Here is a 17922-nt window from a genome sequence, read left to right on the forward strand (position 1 = left end):
GCTGTAATTAGTGTCATGTATTGAATTTTTGACCAATTATCCATTGTCTGACTTGCAATCTGTTAACATCTATCTCCCAGGAACTCTGCTTGGAGAATGAAGGTTGTTTATATTGGAAAACAGGAGGAGAAAAGCTTTTAAAATTACTCACGAAACATATTCTCAATTGCTTAAAAGGTCACTCATTAGAAGAATAGTAGTTCCCCAGAACAGAGAAAGGGAAATATTGACCAGAGCAATACAGATAATAAATATATTCCTGTAAACACAAATCTTTCAAACACCAGTCAAATAATGGTAAACTATTGTTAAAGTATATTTGTTCTGAGAACAAAGATAATACTTACATTATTTACATCTATTAGCAAATCAACAATAGAAGGCCTAACCCAAGAAAGAACTTATTAAATTTTATGTGAAACAAAAAAATTAAAGATTAAATGAGCACATATGAACTTGCTTGAACTTTCAAAGTAAATGTCCTGTTCCTGTTCTATTTTTAATTATGCATACTGGTCTTGGACAAATTGAGAATCATTCATCAGGTCAAATAAGTAACTTGCTGAGAGCACTGGAGTTCTTTTAGACCAAATACACCATTTTGAAAACCAGTTAAGGTAGCGGGTTAACACTTACTGTTGAGTGTGTAAAATCTGTCTAGATTTTATCTAGAGTAGTAGTAGTAATAGTAGTAGTATTAATAATAATAATTTATTTATACCCTGCCCATCTGGCTGGGTTTCCCCAGCCCCCAAGAGGTAAATTAGGAAAGAGATGTAATAATGTCTGGTTTTGCCACCTGTCTCACCTGGAGAGAATATAATTTTTAGAATGCCCTTCCTGTCACAAAGGACATGGCAGAAGAAAAGGAAATTTTTGAATGAAAGCCCTAACTAGTCACCCAGATGCATTCTAATTACCGGTATTATTCAAAATAGTTAAAGAAGAGCCAAGGCAAAAGTCTTCTTCTCTAAATTCATTGCTTTCTTCATTCACCAGCACCAAATAGTTTCATTCTGTAATAACAAAGTTAAAATTTAATGAAAGTTAAATTTTTCAGCCTCCCCAGTCTCTTGAAGATTCTTGCCCTTGCCCTTGTCCTATCCCCTTGCCCCAGCCCCAGCCCCAAGAATACCTGGGAAAACTCTGCCACCCATTTCACTAGTTGCAAATAGGGCTGGAAGGCCATTTTTGCTCGACCCTAAATTAAACTGTCAACATACTCCTTCATTATTATCTTTTCTCTATTCTGATTACACCCTGTTCCTTCTGGGAAATGTATAAAAAAGCCTTCCCTTACCCAAACAAACGGTTCTCTGAATCATTCTCAAACAGGCAACATCTGCAAACATGTAAATTGCAAAGTTTTGGAATGAAGGCACTTCCAGTACTTTACTGGTTCTGATACCCTCTTGATGTGGAACCAGGCCTGCCTTTATTCAAAGTAGTGTCTCTAAGTTCTCATTAGGCAAAAAATATGTTTTCAGCTGTTCCTAACTCATCTGTAAGATGACTACAACATAGGGTTGGTAGTCAACAACATTATACTACCAAAAGTGTGTTTTAAGGACACTTAAAAGACATTTTAAAATAACTTCCAGATTTTTTGCGTGGGGGGCACTGTTGACAACCACTGTTTTCCCAAGTTACTTCTGTTGCTTCAGTATGCTCTCTAACTCTAATTCTACTTTTTTGAGTAAACTCCTACAATCAGAGATTACATCTAAGTGATGGTGCTGTCACTGGAGACAGATGTAGCAAGTTAGAGTAACGGAGTATATCCTTAATTAGTTAAATACATAAAGATTTTCTTGGTTTACAAAAGTACATGCATTTTGTCTTATTTCAGGTTGTACAGTCTTTCTTACAAATCATTTGCATTTGTTGTGAGACATTAGTGTTGATTACAGTATAAGGTTGGGGAAGAAGAGGGGGGAGAGGAGGGGTCAGGTGGTAATGCTTATATTCTTTTGTATAGTGGACAGCAGAGGGACATAGTAAAGGGATGGTATCCACAGTATACAAAATACTGCTCCAAAATTCCACAACCCCCCCGACTCAATCAAAGAACAATGGGAGCACAACATAGGGTATGACATTACCCCACCCACTAGAATGTGGTATAAACCTCCCTTTGAGTCCATATCAGCCAAAAGAAGGGAACTCACTCTGAAACTCACCTACAGGTGGTGCTTAACATTATAGAAACTGGCGCAGATATGCCCAGGAACCTCACCAAGATGTTGGAGAGGCTGCACCTCCACAGGCACATACCTCCACATGTGGTGGGAATGCCCTAAAACCCAACCCTTCTGGACAGCAAGTCCTGTAAGAGATATGCAAAATAGCTAAACAGGTATTAGAACTCACCCCAGAATTGGCCCTACTGAACATCTTCCAAGATCATAATGACCACTCGCATTATAGTCAAATACATAATTCTAACCAATCAGGAGTGCACTACACTCTAAGGAGACAAAGCACTTGCAGACTGAGGAGAGTGGATCTCCTTTGAAGTGTCAAAGTGTTTGCAAACTGTTGTTCTGGAGTTCAAATGATGCCATCCCCTTTGAAAATGCACTAGTTGACTAGAGAAGGGGGAGGACTGCAAATGGCTTTCAAAGTTCCAGGGCCCCACAAATGGCAGTCAAAATGATGGGTGGGGGTGAATAAGGGGGGCCATTTTGCCTCAGTCCAAATGCAATTTGTTTCTCCACCTAAAACTTACTTTAGGGCTTTTGTTGTTTAGTCGTTTAGTCGTGTCATGTCCGACTCTTCGTGACCCCATGGACCAGAGCACGCCAGGCACTCCTGTTTTCCACTGCCTCCTGCAGTTTGGTCAGACTCATGTTGGTAGCTTCGAGAACGCTGTCCAACCATCTCGTCCTCTGTCGTCCCCTTCTCCTTGTGCCCTCCATCTTTCCCAAGATCAGGTTCTTTTCCAGGGAGGCTTCTCTTCTCATGAGGTGGCCAAAGTATTGGAGCCTCAGCTTCAGGATCTGTCCTTCCAGTGAGCACTCAGGGCTGATTTCCTTAAGAATTGATACTGTAATGGTTTTAGGGGTTGCTCGTGCGTAAGTTACCGCCACTCTGGGCTAGGTTGCCTGGTTAAACCTTTTCTGTTTGGACAGCCATTCACTCCGTGGCTGTTCAGTTGCTAGCAGAATCCGTCAGTGGACGTTTCTTGAACCTCTTCCAGCAGAAAAGTTCTTTGACGCCAAGTCGCCGCCTACTCTCCCTGCACGGAAGTCTTCTGCGCAGGGTGGGTGTGGGCAGCGGAGGACCCGTGCTCTTCTCGCTGGTCTCCTGCGAGGAGTCCTGGAGCCTCCTCTCTGCTTCCCCCATCGGCCCCCCTTTATCCCTGGTGTTACGCTGATTTCCTTCCCCAGCCGGAGAGCTGCCTCTCTCCCTGCTGGGCCCTTCTCCAGCATCGCTGTGGAGCCTTGCCTCCTCCTCTAGCTCCGATGGCAGTTCCCTGACAGATACGTTTGATCTTCTTGCAGTCCATGGGACTCTCAAGAGTCTCCTCCAGCACCATAATTCAAAAGCATCAATTCTTCGGCGATCAGCCTTCTTTAAGCAGCATCAAATGCATCAACCACATTATAGAAAGCTTGCGTCTACTTTGATTAATTGCTGGTTTATAACTTTCATGATTTGCCTATTAAGTCTGTTTTTGTTGCTGTCTATAAACTTAACAATAAAAATCCTAATGAATTAGACAGAAGCTATAATAATACAGCAAGAGAAATGAAGAAAGCTGTGATATCAGCCATCTAGTAGCACACAGTCGGAAAAACACTGGCATCTCCGTATCCCCGAGGCACTGTTAATTGCCACAATTACTTCTGGCTTGTCCACCAAACACAACACATTCAAACTTGCATAATAAGGTGGCATACTAATGCCTCAAGTTTTGTACTGGCTAATTATGCACATGATCACTCCCAACAGCTGGGTAAGTATGGAAGGAGAGAAAAGCCAACTTGATGATATTTTAATAGAGCATCTAACAGCATAACCTAGTTTACAAATAGGCATCTTACAGTTTTAGTAACGTCGCATGCAATAAAGAGCTGCAAGAAGCTAAGCAGTGAACACGAGAATGCATCATTACCTTTTGTGTGTCTCATAATAAAACTGCTTGATTCCTGGGAGGCAGTGCCAAGACATGATATTACCTGAAACTGTCCACCTTCTCTCTTAATGCTGAATGTCTTACACACAAGGTCATGTGACAGTTCTTCACTAAACCCAAATGTTATGGGCTAGAAATCAAAAATAGATTATGCAGTCCCTGTTTTGCTCTACTGATCATTCAATAACACATATGCCATGAAAAAGGAGGAAAGCAACCAGCTAGCAATTGTGCAAAACGTTTTTCCACTGTACCTTGGTCTAGCTTTTTTCTGAAGCCAGGCTCTAAATGATGTACCATATTCAACCAAGAATTAGTCCTCAACATAATGTACTCAATACAGCCATACCTCGTGTTGCGTTAGGTTCATGTTGTGTCTTTTCGGCTTGCGAACGCGGCAAACCTGGAAGTGTATACTTCCGGGTTTTGCCGTGTGCGCAGAAACGTGCCTCGCACATACGCAGAAGTGCTCTATCATGCTTCACACTTTCACAGAAGCACCGCTCTAGATTTTATTTTTTTTAAAAAATGTGACATGAGGTTGATGCCATCAGTCTGGAATGTCACAGCTCTGCAACATTAAAGCAGTGAGGTGGAATCCAAGACTGATTTTTTTTTAATCCCTTTTTTGAAAATAAAACTGCCAGTTGCACTTGGAATACTGTGTATAATACTGGTCACCTCACCTTGTAGAGCTGGAAAAGCTTCAGAAGAATGGACACCAAAATGATCAAGGGATTGGAGCAATTCTCCTATGGGGAAAGGTTGCAATATTTGAGGATTTTTTAGCTTAAAGCTTACTTTCATCTGTTCCAAATTTTCCAATACAGTCATACTTCGTGTTGCATTTGCTTCAGGTTGAGCGTTTTCAGGTTGCGCCCCGCGGCGACCCGGAAGTACCGGAAAGGGTTACTTCCGGGTTTTGCCACTCGTGCATGCCTAGACGCGCAAAATGATGTCATGCACATGTGCAGAAGCGGCAAATCGCAACCCGTGCACATGCAGACGTGCAGACGCGAGTTGCGTTCTGCTCATGTTGCGAACGGGCCTCTGGAACAGATCCCGTTTGCAACCAGAGGTACCACTGTATTCAGCTTCATTTGATATCTCAGAATGAGAATATTCTGAGAGATGGAAGAATACTGGAACTTGGGGTCATCCAATGAAGCTGAATGCTGGAAGATTCAGGACAGACAAAGGTAAGTACTTTTTCACCTATGCATGCAGTTAAAGAACATCACTTACTGAAGGGAGGTGGCCTCTGAGACAAGCTTAGTGGACAGGTACCAGCAGAGTTCCTGCTTCAGTTATAGGGGTTTCCTGAAACATTCATAACAAACTCAGGTGACCCATGTGGGAAGAGGCGGTGACTCTTTCTCAAGGGATTTGGAATGTTACTTAATCAGATCACTGGTGACCAAATAAAGCTTTATGCTTATGTTAAATGTAGCAACGTTTCTGGCGGCTGATTAAGCATTTACATATATTCAAACTGATGCTCCTGCAAAGAGTGCTTTCTAAACCCTATGTGCAGAGTAAAGTCAGGATCTTGGCAACCAATACCCCCAATACCTTTTCTTTCATTTTTAAAAAATGTATTTCTTCAGGCACAGAGACCTATTTTTGTAGTTATGTAGAGGTTATGAAATTGTTTCAGCCACCTGAGTTAAGTAAAATAAAATACAAGTTGCCCAGTACTTTGTGTTTCTTCTGCACTCATGGGGTATCACAGCAGTGATATATAGCAACAGTGACTATAACAACATTTGAGAATTCCTAGAGACAGCTCTCAAAGTGAGCTGTAGTTCTTCCTTAATCAGTTTATTATCCCTATATCAAAATGCTTTTATCTAGCAGTTTTTAAGGTTCTGTCAGAGCTTTTGTATAGCATAGCCCAATTCCTTTTCAATTCACCTGTGATCTCCCCCTCCTCTTATAACAATGGAGAACTTCAAACTAGGTGTAAAAGGGCATGTCCAGATTTCAGTAATGTCTTGCTTGGTTGTGGTATGCATGGTGCCCACAACAATTTCAATAGTTTGCAGATGTGCTCAAAAAGTTTTGAGACCACTGCGCTACCCTGGGATTTGGTTGTAAATAACTAAGTAGCAAAATTGAATCAATGGCAGGTTGTGCTAACGCTGTGCATGCCAACCATGTGATTAGTCTTCACTGAAGGTGTGAATAGGGAGGTTTAAAACTGACTCAAAGTACAAAATTCGGTATAAGCAAGTTGAAATGAAATGTGAAATCTGGGCCACCTAGTCTGAAAGCAGAAGAATGAATTTGGCAGAAGTTCAAGATTTTGTGCTCCCTTAAAGGCCTTTTGGCATGGACAAAGCTTTTCAGTTGTTTTTCTTCAGTATCCTTTTAAACATGCTGGAGTTCAAAGCTGTTTACAGCCTACTTTGGGGTCTGTAACAATATGACTTGACAGTTCATGTCCCCAAAAAATGTTTATCCCAGTTTCAGAATGACATAGGTTTTATCCCCTGGAAGAGTTGCATTTCCTAGAAATGTTGTTTTGGTGTGCATCGCCGTCCCCCTCCTCCCCCCGGAACCTATCTGTGCATTCAAAATTATGCTTCTGCCTTTTCTGAGTGGGACTCTGCTTTTATATGTCTCTTCTCCCTCTCTCTATGTGTGTCCCCCCCCCTCATTTTCCTTTTTCTATACCCTCTTTAAACAGTAACACTGTATTAGGGTTGTTGGTGTAATGCACCATTTATCAGGGCTTGACTCAGTTGTACCAGATGAAGACCAGTTTAATCCAGTAGTTTTAAAGCTGTGGGAGACATCCAGCAAAACAGCTCGACAAGTGTAAGGTGTTTTAGCTGTGCAGTGGAACTTCTCTGCCCCCTAAATTTGCTCTGGAGGGTTAGGGGAACCTCTAGAACAGATTTAAAGGGCATGCAGAGAGATGGTGGGGGAATCTCCACCATTTGGAGGTTGGAGGTGCATACCTGGGGATTCTTGGATCTTTACTGTTTCCACACACCAGCAACACATCCTCTAGAATTCTACCCATTATATTTTATCTGCAGAATCAGAATGAATTTCAGGAACCAAAACGTTGTATTGGAAAATATGACTTTTGAGCCATCTGGCCCAAAAATGGCAGCTAGGCATTCCTGGTTTAAGAAGCCATTTGATGCGTAGCATGCATATATATATATATATATATATATATACACACACACACACACGCACACACACACACGCGCACACACACACACACACACACACACTACATATATATATATATATCTGAGTTTCTAACACTTGATCTTAGCTCTAGAGCACTTTCCCCAACCTGGTGGTTGCCAGATTTTTGGGACTACAGTTGTCACTGGCCCCAGGTTATTTGCTTTTTCATTTGTTCGTACTCTCTAAAACTCTTTCTTTGTGTTGTTGTTGTTGTTGTTGTTGTTGTTTGTTGTTGTTTTGGGGGGGAGGAGCATCATCTCCTGCAGTGGTGGAAGAGCCTTAATGACTTTTTAGAAACAGAGACCTGGCAACAAGTGGTGCACAAACGTAGCAGAGAGATATTGAAAACATACATTAAATCTTAGAAGGTATGGCACTGGAAGCTAATAGAACATGCTCCCAGAGACATGTTTTCAAACAAGATCTATTGCAATGCACCTGCTTTGTGAATTTTTGGCAGCAGACACAAGGCTACTTTGTGCACATTTCCTAGAAAGGAGACAGCTGTCATGTCAGTCTGTACTTGCCATTTACTTCTGTGCCCTCAACATTACTTGAATTAAGTCTTTTGCATCCTGAGTGTGAGAAAATGCTTCCTGAACAAAAATAATAGAAACAGAAATTAAGCAGAGGCAACGACTAGGACAGCAGGAAGAGAATCTAAAGGGGAAGGTGGGCCTTGAGCCATGCTACCCCCAAAGGGTGAATTTTTACCTGGTATGAATAACACTGAGTGTGATTTTTGTCAAGATCTGATCCCAAGTGACAAAAAATAGTTGATGGACCTGCAGCAATCACATGGTTTTGTGTTTAACCAATTTACATAGATATTACCCAGTGCAAGTCATGCCACGCATCATGATGAAGCAATCTGCTTAAGGTAGCACCAGCACAAAGAATTTCTGACCCAGAAAGCTTTGTATGGTCACCCACACCCCAGAACGGTGTTCTGAGTTGGGATACCATTGCATCTAGCCCAGTGCTTTTGTTTGGCCGCAACACTGTCAAGCGTGATGACCTCAGTGCCAACAGTAGCCTAAATATGTAGAAATGAATAAGGAACTTAGGCCACAGCAAATATGCACACACTACTTTCTCACAAGAAGGCAGTTTCTGCCTGTGCTGTAGAGGGAAGTGAGGGACAGGTGGAACTTGTCAACCTGGGAAGGTAGGAGAAGGAAAACTCTATTCCTAAACCTTGGTTGCCTGGAGGGAGATTTCCAGGGGAGGAAAAGGCTAAAGGTTAAACCTGTCACAAACCCAGAGTGGGGTCCTTAAGACAGTTGGATGGTACCTCCTACACCTCCTTCCAGCAACTCTTGCAGCCAAGTTGGTGCCAAATGTATTGCTCTGCTTTTCCTTTGGACCACATCAGTGAGGCCAAGAGGCAGGTATTGTCGTCTGGGCAGCCCAGGATCTTCATATACACTGCCCAGGCTTGTGCCCCAGGGAGGTCACTTCTGTCCTGCTAATGCAGTGGTTTGCCATTGCCCTTGGAGGTGCACTCTGTTGTCTCTTGAGACAGATGGGTGTCACCAACAGCAACAACAGCTTTCTCATAGAGAAGACTCTCCAAGAGGTACAAGCGACTCAAAGCTGATTTGGGGGGTGCATATGCCCAGTTGATTATTCATTTCTGCATACTTTGGGTGGCATTGGATCAGCTGACAGTGCCTTGTGCCTGAATGAAGGCTGGATGAAATGGTATGTCTGCTCAGAGGTTACTGTAATAGAATGTGGGTGACCACACAATGCTCTGTTATAGTCTTGTATTTTGCCCTGCTGCAGCTGCTTTAGGAAGATTGCTTCACCTGGTTACATGTCTGGACTTGTGTCCTGGGTACAATGTTTAAAATTCTAGTTACGCACAAAACTCTATGACTGTTGCATTTCTACCACCTATTTTCCATCTTTTGGGGTTCAGGCCTTGCCAAAAATCCAGTTCAGCATTACTCATCAAATATTGGGAAGCATTTTCATCCTGGCACATGGACTAAGGTCACTGGAGAATGGGACTTGATTCTCCCAAGGCAGTCAAAGGAGTACAGAACAGAACCCTTCCCCATAGCATTCACATGAGGTACTATGATGCATGTGAGTGGAGTGGTAATTTGTAGACTTTAGAAAGTTTTGAACATTTCAAAACTTAGAAAAGTTTTGAACCAATACATCTGTAACAGATACGCACCTGATTTTCCCCCATTTAAGTAAACCAGAAGCCCTGGAACAAGTTGCAATACATTTTTCTTTCAGTTGAATAATGTAATACAATGTAATACAAATTTTGCATAGCAGCTGAATTAAGTATATTTAGTTAAATTTTTTTAGTTGCTCTAGTACTTAAAACTTAGCCATGAGACCTAGTTTGGATATTGGTGTATTGTGGTTTTTTAGTTCTGTTTTATGTTTCCTTCCTTCCTTCCTCCCTTCCTCCCTTCCTCCCCCTCCCCCCTCCCTCCCTCCCTCCCTTCCTCCCCCCTCCCTCCCTCCCTCCCCCCCCCCATTTCTCTCTCCTCCTTTCCTATTTACTTCATTTCTTCTCTTCTATAAGTGACAAACTGTATAGTCCAAATGAAATTTTCCCACAATGATCTCTTAACTAACTTAGAGACCAGTTCTCTAAATGACTCCCACATTGGTGTGCTGCAGGTTTTAGGGTGGTTGTAGCATGGTCATAATGGCACAGACTATTCCTATATAAGACATCTCAAGCTACTCAAGGATGAGCCATGTAACCTGTTATGGGCTGTTGCAATCTGCATGTTGTAAGAAAGGAGCTTAAACTATGTCAGCCTTTGCAGCAAGAGATGGATTTTTGGGTGGGTGTGGGTGTTTTTGTTTCAGTATTTGTATGCCACCAGACTGAGCATCTCACAATAACCGCAAAGCATTAGCAAATAAAAACACTTCCTAGTACAAAATAAATACGCAATAAAAATATAAGAAGGACATTAAATGAATCAAAGTAACATAAAATGCCAATCAGGCACATTTCTCCAGCTTCTGTTGCATAAGCACTTTGTTCTTTTCTAAACTATCAAACTAAATCAGCTTCCAGATAGCAACCTCTGGGAGATAGCAGCAAGCCTGCAATGTTGATTGATTTTCCTTAGATGCCCTATCCATGGGCAACCACTCTATAAAGATTTGAATAAAAAAAAAAAATCCAAAGGAAAGGGCGTTCTTTTGGAAACCAACTAGGTGCCTTTTGAAAACTACATCTATTGTCATGGAGCTGCTTAGCCAACTTTTTGGCATCCTAGAAAGGCTTTTGCATCTTTGTCCTGGCTGGCTTTGAACAAAATAAATGCACAGTAGCCTTGAGCAGCACTACTCTAGCACAGTTAAATTATTGAGCTGCCAAGGGAGCAAAGGGAAACCTTTTGATGGCAGGTTGTATTGCTTGCACTCCTGTTGAAAGCCAGTAAATAGGCATCTGTGTGAAAACAGATTAGAAAGTAAGCGTTATGAAAAGTGTTTGTGCAGGTCAGTTTTAATATGACCCTGCTCCATTTAGATGTTTACGGCTTATGAATGCAGAGGAGATCTTTGTATAAAATTAAAGCTCTGCTTTGTGTTCAAGGTTTACTTTTGTCTCTCAAATACCTTCATGCTTTTGCATAAATCTATGTACCACATTCTGTGTAGTGGCTGAGAATGAGCTTTGAACTTTGTATACTGCTTTAGCCAGGAACTCGTCAGATGGCTCATTTCTCATTCTGCTGGTCCAGCCCCTCACTCGTTTTCAGGACCCTTTCCCTAAAGATTCTTTGTACGGCTTGTAACTCCACAAGGCCTCCCTGCATGGATAGTGCCATTTTGGCTATATAGACGCTAAAGAATGAGTTCACTATTGATGTATGCAAGTGAGGCCCCACAACAAAATGGTGTGAGCAGGGGACGACGACAAATACTCAGATAGACAGGGTGATACTTTAAGCAAGGCTACTTGCTTGCTGTTAATATCCAGCACAAAAGTGAGACTTGATTGAAAATGTAACCTTTCATAGACTACTACAGAGATCACCCAATGACGGTGTACAGTAATTTAGTTTCCAAAAGGTAACTTAGGAGCTTCTTTGGTCACCGTTGGTAAGGGTCAGACATAATAGTATCTTCAAGTCAATGGAGACAGGGGGGCCCTTGTAAAACAGAGGGGCAGAGCAAGAAGGGAGCACAGGATCCCACAATACAGTGGTACCTTGGTTTACAACCATAATCCATTCCAGAGGTCCGGTTGTAAATCAAAACAGGTTGTAACCCAAGGCGCGCTTTCACCAATGGGGCCTCCCCCCAAAAAATTGGTTGTAATCCCAAAAAATAGGTTGTAATCCCCCAAAAAAGGGACACACACTTCCGGGTTTGACGTGGTTGTAATCCAAAACGGTTGTAATCCAAAGCGGTTGCAAACCAAGATACCAGTTATAAAACTATGGCTGGCGTTGGGTCTGAACTGACTTTGTAAGGCGTAACTGACCTTTATTTGCCTCAACTACTCAAGAAAATGAATCCTTGACACCATGTAATCCTGTAAGTATTGAGCCCTGCTCAGCCATGGAATTTGAACTTGGATGTCCCTAATCAAATGTTCTTCACTACCATAGTACAGTTTTAGGTCTTGTTGTTGTTGTTTAGTCGTTTAGTCGTGTCCGACTCTTCGTGACCCCATGGACCAGAGCACGCCAGGCACTCCTGTTTTAGGTCTGCAGATGTGTAAATTGAAATCTTCCTCATGAGGCCCTGGTGCACTTCATTCTGTTCTCTTCTACCCATGCACACATCCTGCATATTGGTTTAAGAGGAACAGGACTTGCTGCAGTTTCTGCAAATGTTTTCATGCTGCCTCTTGCAGTCGTCCTCATGTGGTTTTGCTTCTCCACAATGGGAAATTTCTCTCTTGTGCTTAAGGATGTTGAACGTTTCTCTCTTCTTGCTATTCTTTTGTAATATTGGAAAGGAAAGACTTAATTAGCTTTTAAAGACATTTGTTGGAAGAACCCTCAAATGTTCATATTCATTTGCGAACAGAACATATCTTGTAAAATCAAGCCCTGTAAAAGACATTAGTCCCTTGCAATGAGGAAGTGGTGGGTTTTTTTTGTATCTAATCCCTCCTTACAGAAACTGTTTTCATTTGTTTTATAAATCTTCCGGTTCAACAACATGTCTGCGTGACACATTCCATTGTTCAGTTTTTAAATGTCAGAGGGGGGGAATTATAAAGTGTAACCAGAAATTATCATACTTCAGTTTAAACTTTAAACTTACTTTTCTTAAGTATTCTATCTGCCCTCTTTGGGGGGGAATTATATGGTTGCCTTTCTCTTACCATTGGAGAGGGCAAGAGTGTGTGCATGCTTCATTATAAGTCCTTTCGTAATGATGATCCACGTGGAACCGCCATGAATTGTTCAACATTGGTTCCAGTGCCGATTGCCAAGCATTGTTTTCACGTGGGAGGTCAGCTTGCCTTGCTCAAATTCCGAGCACATTGGTGGAATTTATATATAGATGGTTGTTTCAAATCACTTTATGGTGGAACAAATGGGAAAACTACTTTCAAATGTACATGGGAAGAAGGGACAATAATAAAACCATGCTAAGGAGGTGTCAATTGCTCTTTTAGGATCCAGTTGTGTATGTCACGGGCTCATCTACTTTACCTTTTTGTTTCCTCTTAGTATGTAAACTAGAAAGAGTGGGGTGATATTGTTGTTTTTATTTTTATTATATATATATTGTGGCTTTTATGTTGATCTTTTCTGTGAACTGCCCTGAGACCTTTGGGGATAGGGTGGTATATAAATTCCAATAGATGATGATAATAATAAATAAATAATAATACTCCTTCAAGTCCGAGGCCTTTGTGACAGTTCTGCTAGTTCACATATAACTTTTCCATCAGAGAAATATTTTCACAGTTACAAGTTTGAAAGAGTAAGATGGAACGTTTCATCAATTTCTGTGCTATGAGTTCTGTACAAAAATATTTATTTAAATTTATTTTTGTATCTCCTCCCCCCAGTCACAGATGAAGACACTGTAAAAAGGTATTTTGCCAAGTTTGAAGAGAAATTCTTTCAAACCTGTGAAAAGGAACTTGCCAAAATCAACACATTTTATTCAGGTAAGAGGATAGCATTGAGCTATATGTGAAAGTTTCAGGGTTTAAATGTCAACAGCGGAAGCTTGATGTTGGCTCAGTGGCCGATAGGCAACCTGTGCAGAACTTTTAACACAGGTGTAATATGTGTCATTGTGACTGGTTTCCCAGACTCAACTGGTCTTTTAAGTAGGAAGTAAGGTTCACCAGGAGCTTTGTGGAACTTCCATTTCTTTAAAACAAAACACTTATTCTTGTCTGACATCTTCCCTTTCTTGTCTCCCTAGCTGGGGGATTTGCAGATTCAGCTCTAAGATGAAGCCCATCTCTTCATATGGGTTTAAAATAATATGGCATGGTGACCAGTATTTATCTTCAGTGGATGACCCCATGTTCTAATATGTGTACTCCGGCCAGGGAGGGCGGGGTACAAATAAAAAATTATTACTTATTTATTGTCAAAGAAGAAGAACCTGTCTTTCCATTTCCCCCACACCAAACACCACTATCATGTCCCCTGTAGTCTCATTTTTAAGTTGTCTCTTTTCCAAACTAAAAAGCTGCACATATTGTAACTTTTCCTTTGATGGCCCTGATCCATCTCAGATGTAGGGTAGACATCAAGGATCTTCTGTAGATGCTGTTATCATGTCAGAGTGTTACAGGTTCCTTGTGAAGCCACTGCAGAAACGTATCTTACCCCACTGGAAACAGCCGAGAACATCTATCTGAACTTGGGAAAACCTGGTTAGTAAATAAGCAGGGTGCATAGATCCAATCTTGTTTAAGATAAGCAACCTTCCCCCAAGTTTGGATATAACAAGGAGCTTTTTTTTTTTTTTAAGCAAAAGCTTCCAACATCTTCATGGGCTACACTGGGGGGTGGGGAGTGTGTGAGCCCCATAGTGCTAAACTAAGATCGGATGAGACCCTATGTCATACAGCTAGTGCTCAGCCAGGTTTTACACAGAAAATCCAAAGCAATAATTAAGACATGAGTACATCTGAACATATGCAAAATACTTTCTCCTCACCACAGAGGAACCACAATCACCCCCCTCCACCCCCACAAGTCTTGAATAAGTTAGCAAAGCTTGCAGAAGAGGGGGTAATGTAGTTCACCATCTCTTCTGCAGGTTAAAGTCCTTCACAGACAGGTTATTGAATTATCATATTTAGTTCTCTTCATTGCAAACACTAACCACACCTTGGCTGCTGACCTTCTGTTTATATGAAGAGAATTTGTTTGTATAGTCAGCCTTACAGATTCACAGTAATAGAAGTTCATTTGTCAGGTCAGGAAGTTTCGGGCAGTCTGGGAATGTGACTGACAGTGACAGAATCTGGAAGGTGTCCCAGAAGGTATTGCTTCTCCTGTGTCTTAGCCAAAGAGGTTTCCCTTTTAATAGTACAGCCAGCAAGTGTTATAACAAGTGCAGTACTAATAAACAGCAGATATTAAGCTTGCTTTGGATTCCAGATTTCTTTTCTGAGCAGCATAGGCACTGAGGACAAGCATTTATTTTGATTATCATTTATTAAATGTGTACCCTGCCCTCCTCCCAAAGCAGCCCGGGACTCTTGACTTAGTCCAGGGACTAGATCATAAGTAGAAACTGTAGCTCCCAATGAAGTCCTACTAGTTCAGTGATCATGTTTGTTCTGGTTTCCCCACCTTTTATGACGAAGAATCAAAAGTCTGAAGTATTGTGTATTTTATATTGTAATTTTATGTTGTGAACTCCCCTGAGAGCTATGGGTAGGTGGCATACAAATTTAATTAATTAAAATAATAATAATAATAATAATAATAATAATAATAATAATAATAATAATATGATGAGTGAAATACAAGGAACCTCCTAGAGATATAAAGTTGCCATTTGGATCAATATTTTTAGTCACCCTTAAAGATGGGTATGGACCAAGCATAGCCCAGCTGGACAGCAACAGAGTGTACTTGGGCAGTGCAACTACTAACCCTCCCACAACCACAGTGCTTTGCTGGCTCTGGTGAAAAGGTTTGGGAGTATAGGCTGTAGAATTTCAGCCAGATGGCATCAGGTGATGGCAGTGGGGCTGGCTTGGGATCCAGTGGATCCCAGACCAGTTCAGCCTGCCCTCACCCTTGGAGTATGCCCAGTTTTGTGACTCTCCAGGCTACTGTTGGTGCCAATCCCGCTGGCAGTACTTCTGCCCTCACTTTTGGCAGGCAGACAGAGCTCCATGCTTATGGGCAGAGGCTGGCAGAAATATTTTGGGCTGGGCAGAGGGAGACCTCTGGTCCCTCCAGTTTCTCCTCCACCCCCAGTGTACTTTAGAATGATGAATAATAAAATGTAACTATAATTCCTTCATAGAGCAGCATCAGTCATTTGTAGAATCTAAAAGCAGCCTTCTTCCAACACAAACGATCAGACAGAGGTTTAAGTTGAGTTCAGAGAATACATAGAGAGGCTGAAACTTTTCCAGTATACATTCACAATTTGTAATAGTATGAGCCAAAATAGGGAGTGCAGGTCATGAATTTCCCCTCATGTTGAGCAAACTGGTTTCATGTTTAAAAACCAGTGTTTTGTATTTGTTCTGGAGACCTGCAGACAGGGTGAAAATGTTCTCCATTCTCAGGGAATATTGGAAGCATATCCATAACTCTTGATTTGAGTTTGGAATTTCATAGACTACTTAAATTGACTGTGGGATGGCACACCTACACTGATTGGCTAGGGAAGAAGCCTCCAGATTTTTTGTCTTTTTTTAAACAACAACAACAACACACCATCAAAGCAGTAATAAACAAAACATTAAAAGCATGAGTGTTTTACCCCCTCCCCATTTTTCATTGGTGAAAGCTCCAGTTTTTAGCTGCAGGTGCTGATGTTAAACTCTTGTTTCCTGTCAAGACAGTTAGAAAAATACAACATAATGTGCATATGTTCATACAGAGTTCCTAAGAAAATATCCTGACAAACTTGACTGAGTACTCATTTGTAATATTGTATGATCACACTCTTGTTGCTTTCTTCTTCCCTTCTAAAGAGAAGCTTGCCGAAGCTCAGCGCAGGTTTGCTACACTACAGAATGAACTGCAGTCTACTTTGGATGCACAGAGAGAAAACAGTGGTCTCACCACTCTGCGGCAACGTAAAATGCCAGTCTTCCACCTGTCCCATGAAGAGCGTGTTCAGCACAGGAACATCAGAGACCTGAAACTGGCCTTTAGTGAGTTCTACCTCAGCCTCATCCTACTGCAGAACTATCAGGTATCACCTGTGCTCCTTAAAGCATTGTGATCTTATTTTCTAGTCTTTCCAACCAAATAGTTTTTAGTGATTAAGCCAGATCTTTGCAATGGGTGACACCCAGAGTTCCCATGGTGCTCTTTCCGCATTTATGCTGCGCCACAGATGAAAACAAGCCAGAGTTTGACTACTTATGTTGTCTGAACCTTTTCAGATGGCCCAGCAAGCCAAAATCTAGCTTGTTTTGTCCTTTGTGTGACAGCAGCAGGAGCTAGGGACAGTGCAACAGGAGCTTTAGAGTTTTAAACTTTGGTTTAATGTGGCATATGAACCAGACCGCTGCGTCAAACTGCTGATACAGCTAGCTCAGTTACTTAGGTTGGAGCATAGCTGTCAGCTTACAGATTTGAAAATAAGGGACCAGCAGCCAAAATAAGGGACCTGCAGCTTCGCCTGTTCCAGGCACTCCAGTCTTCCTGTCCTCCTGCAGTCTGGTCAAACTCATGCTGGGTAGCTTCGAGAACACTGTCCAACCAACTTTGTAACCAGAGGTTCAACTGAATAGAATCTGAATCACATGCACCACAAGGCCTATGCAGCCTCAACTTAAGATGGCTCCCCGGCCTGGCTTTGCACTGCAAAGTTTGCAGCAGCACGTGCAACAAAATGGCGTCCAGCATTCAAAAAACCCCTCAGCTTGCATTAACTAGCCACACACATGCAAGCTCCACCCAACAGTCATTCTTAGACTTCTTATTGGGTGAGCAACACGGCCAAGCAACACAGTTGGAGCCTCCCACCTCCCTGGCCAGCAGGGAGGGAGGGAGAGGAGCTGCTTCCTTTGAAATTTAAGGGACATCCATCAATAAGGGACAGCAGCGGGACATGGCGCTGGAATAAGGGACTGTCCCTTCAAATAAGGGACACTTGACAGCTATGGGTTGGAGCAACTTTCCAAGGTCTCAGGCAGATGACTTTCTGCCTGTGCTTTTTAATTGGAGATGTGGGATTTTCCATCTGCATTCAAAGCATGTCCTGTATCACAGAGCTGTGCCATCAATCCCCCTCCTGTATGTTGTCAGGAGAAGCCCACTGCATTTCCCAATCACAGGCATTCTGTAGCCCAATAAGCAGGTGGACTGTGACTTTGACACCTGTAGTCACAATCTCAAGTGCTCCTCTCGGGTATGGATTTGAATCCCTGCCACACAAAATGCTGCCAGCAGCCATCT

The 17922-nt window shown here is 42.0% G+C and overlaps 1 protein-coding gene across 1 annotated transcript in view; it reads left to right on the forward strand.

Annotated features, from left to right (window-relative positions):
• The window catches only part of XPR1 (xenotropic and polytropic retrovirus receptor 1), a 105601-nt gene that overhangs the window by 38853 nt on the left and 48826 nt on the right, over positions 1-17922 (forward strand). The window contains exons 3-4 of the mRNA XM_053391324.1: positions 13371-13472; positions 16488-16711. Of these exons, the coding sequence (XP_053247299.1) occupies positions 13371-13472; positions 16488-16711 (326 nt within the window). The remainder of the gene's footprint in view (positions 1-13370; positions 13473-16487; positions 16712-17922) is intronic.

The sequence above is a fragment of the Podarcis raffonei genome, chromosome 6, assembly GCF_027172205.1.
Source record: "Podarcis raffonei isolate rPodRaf1 chromosome 6, rPodRaf1.pri, whole genome shotgun sequence".
Lineage (NCBI taxonomy): Eukaryota > Metazoa > Chordata > Lepidosauria > Squamata > Lacertidae > Podarcis > Podarcis raffonei.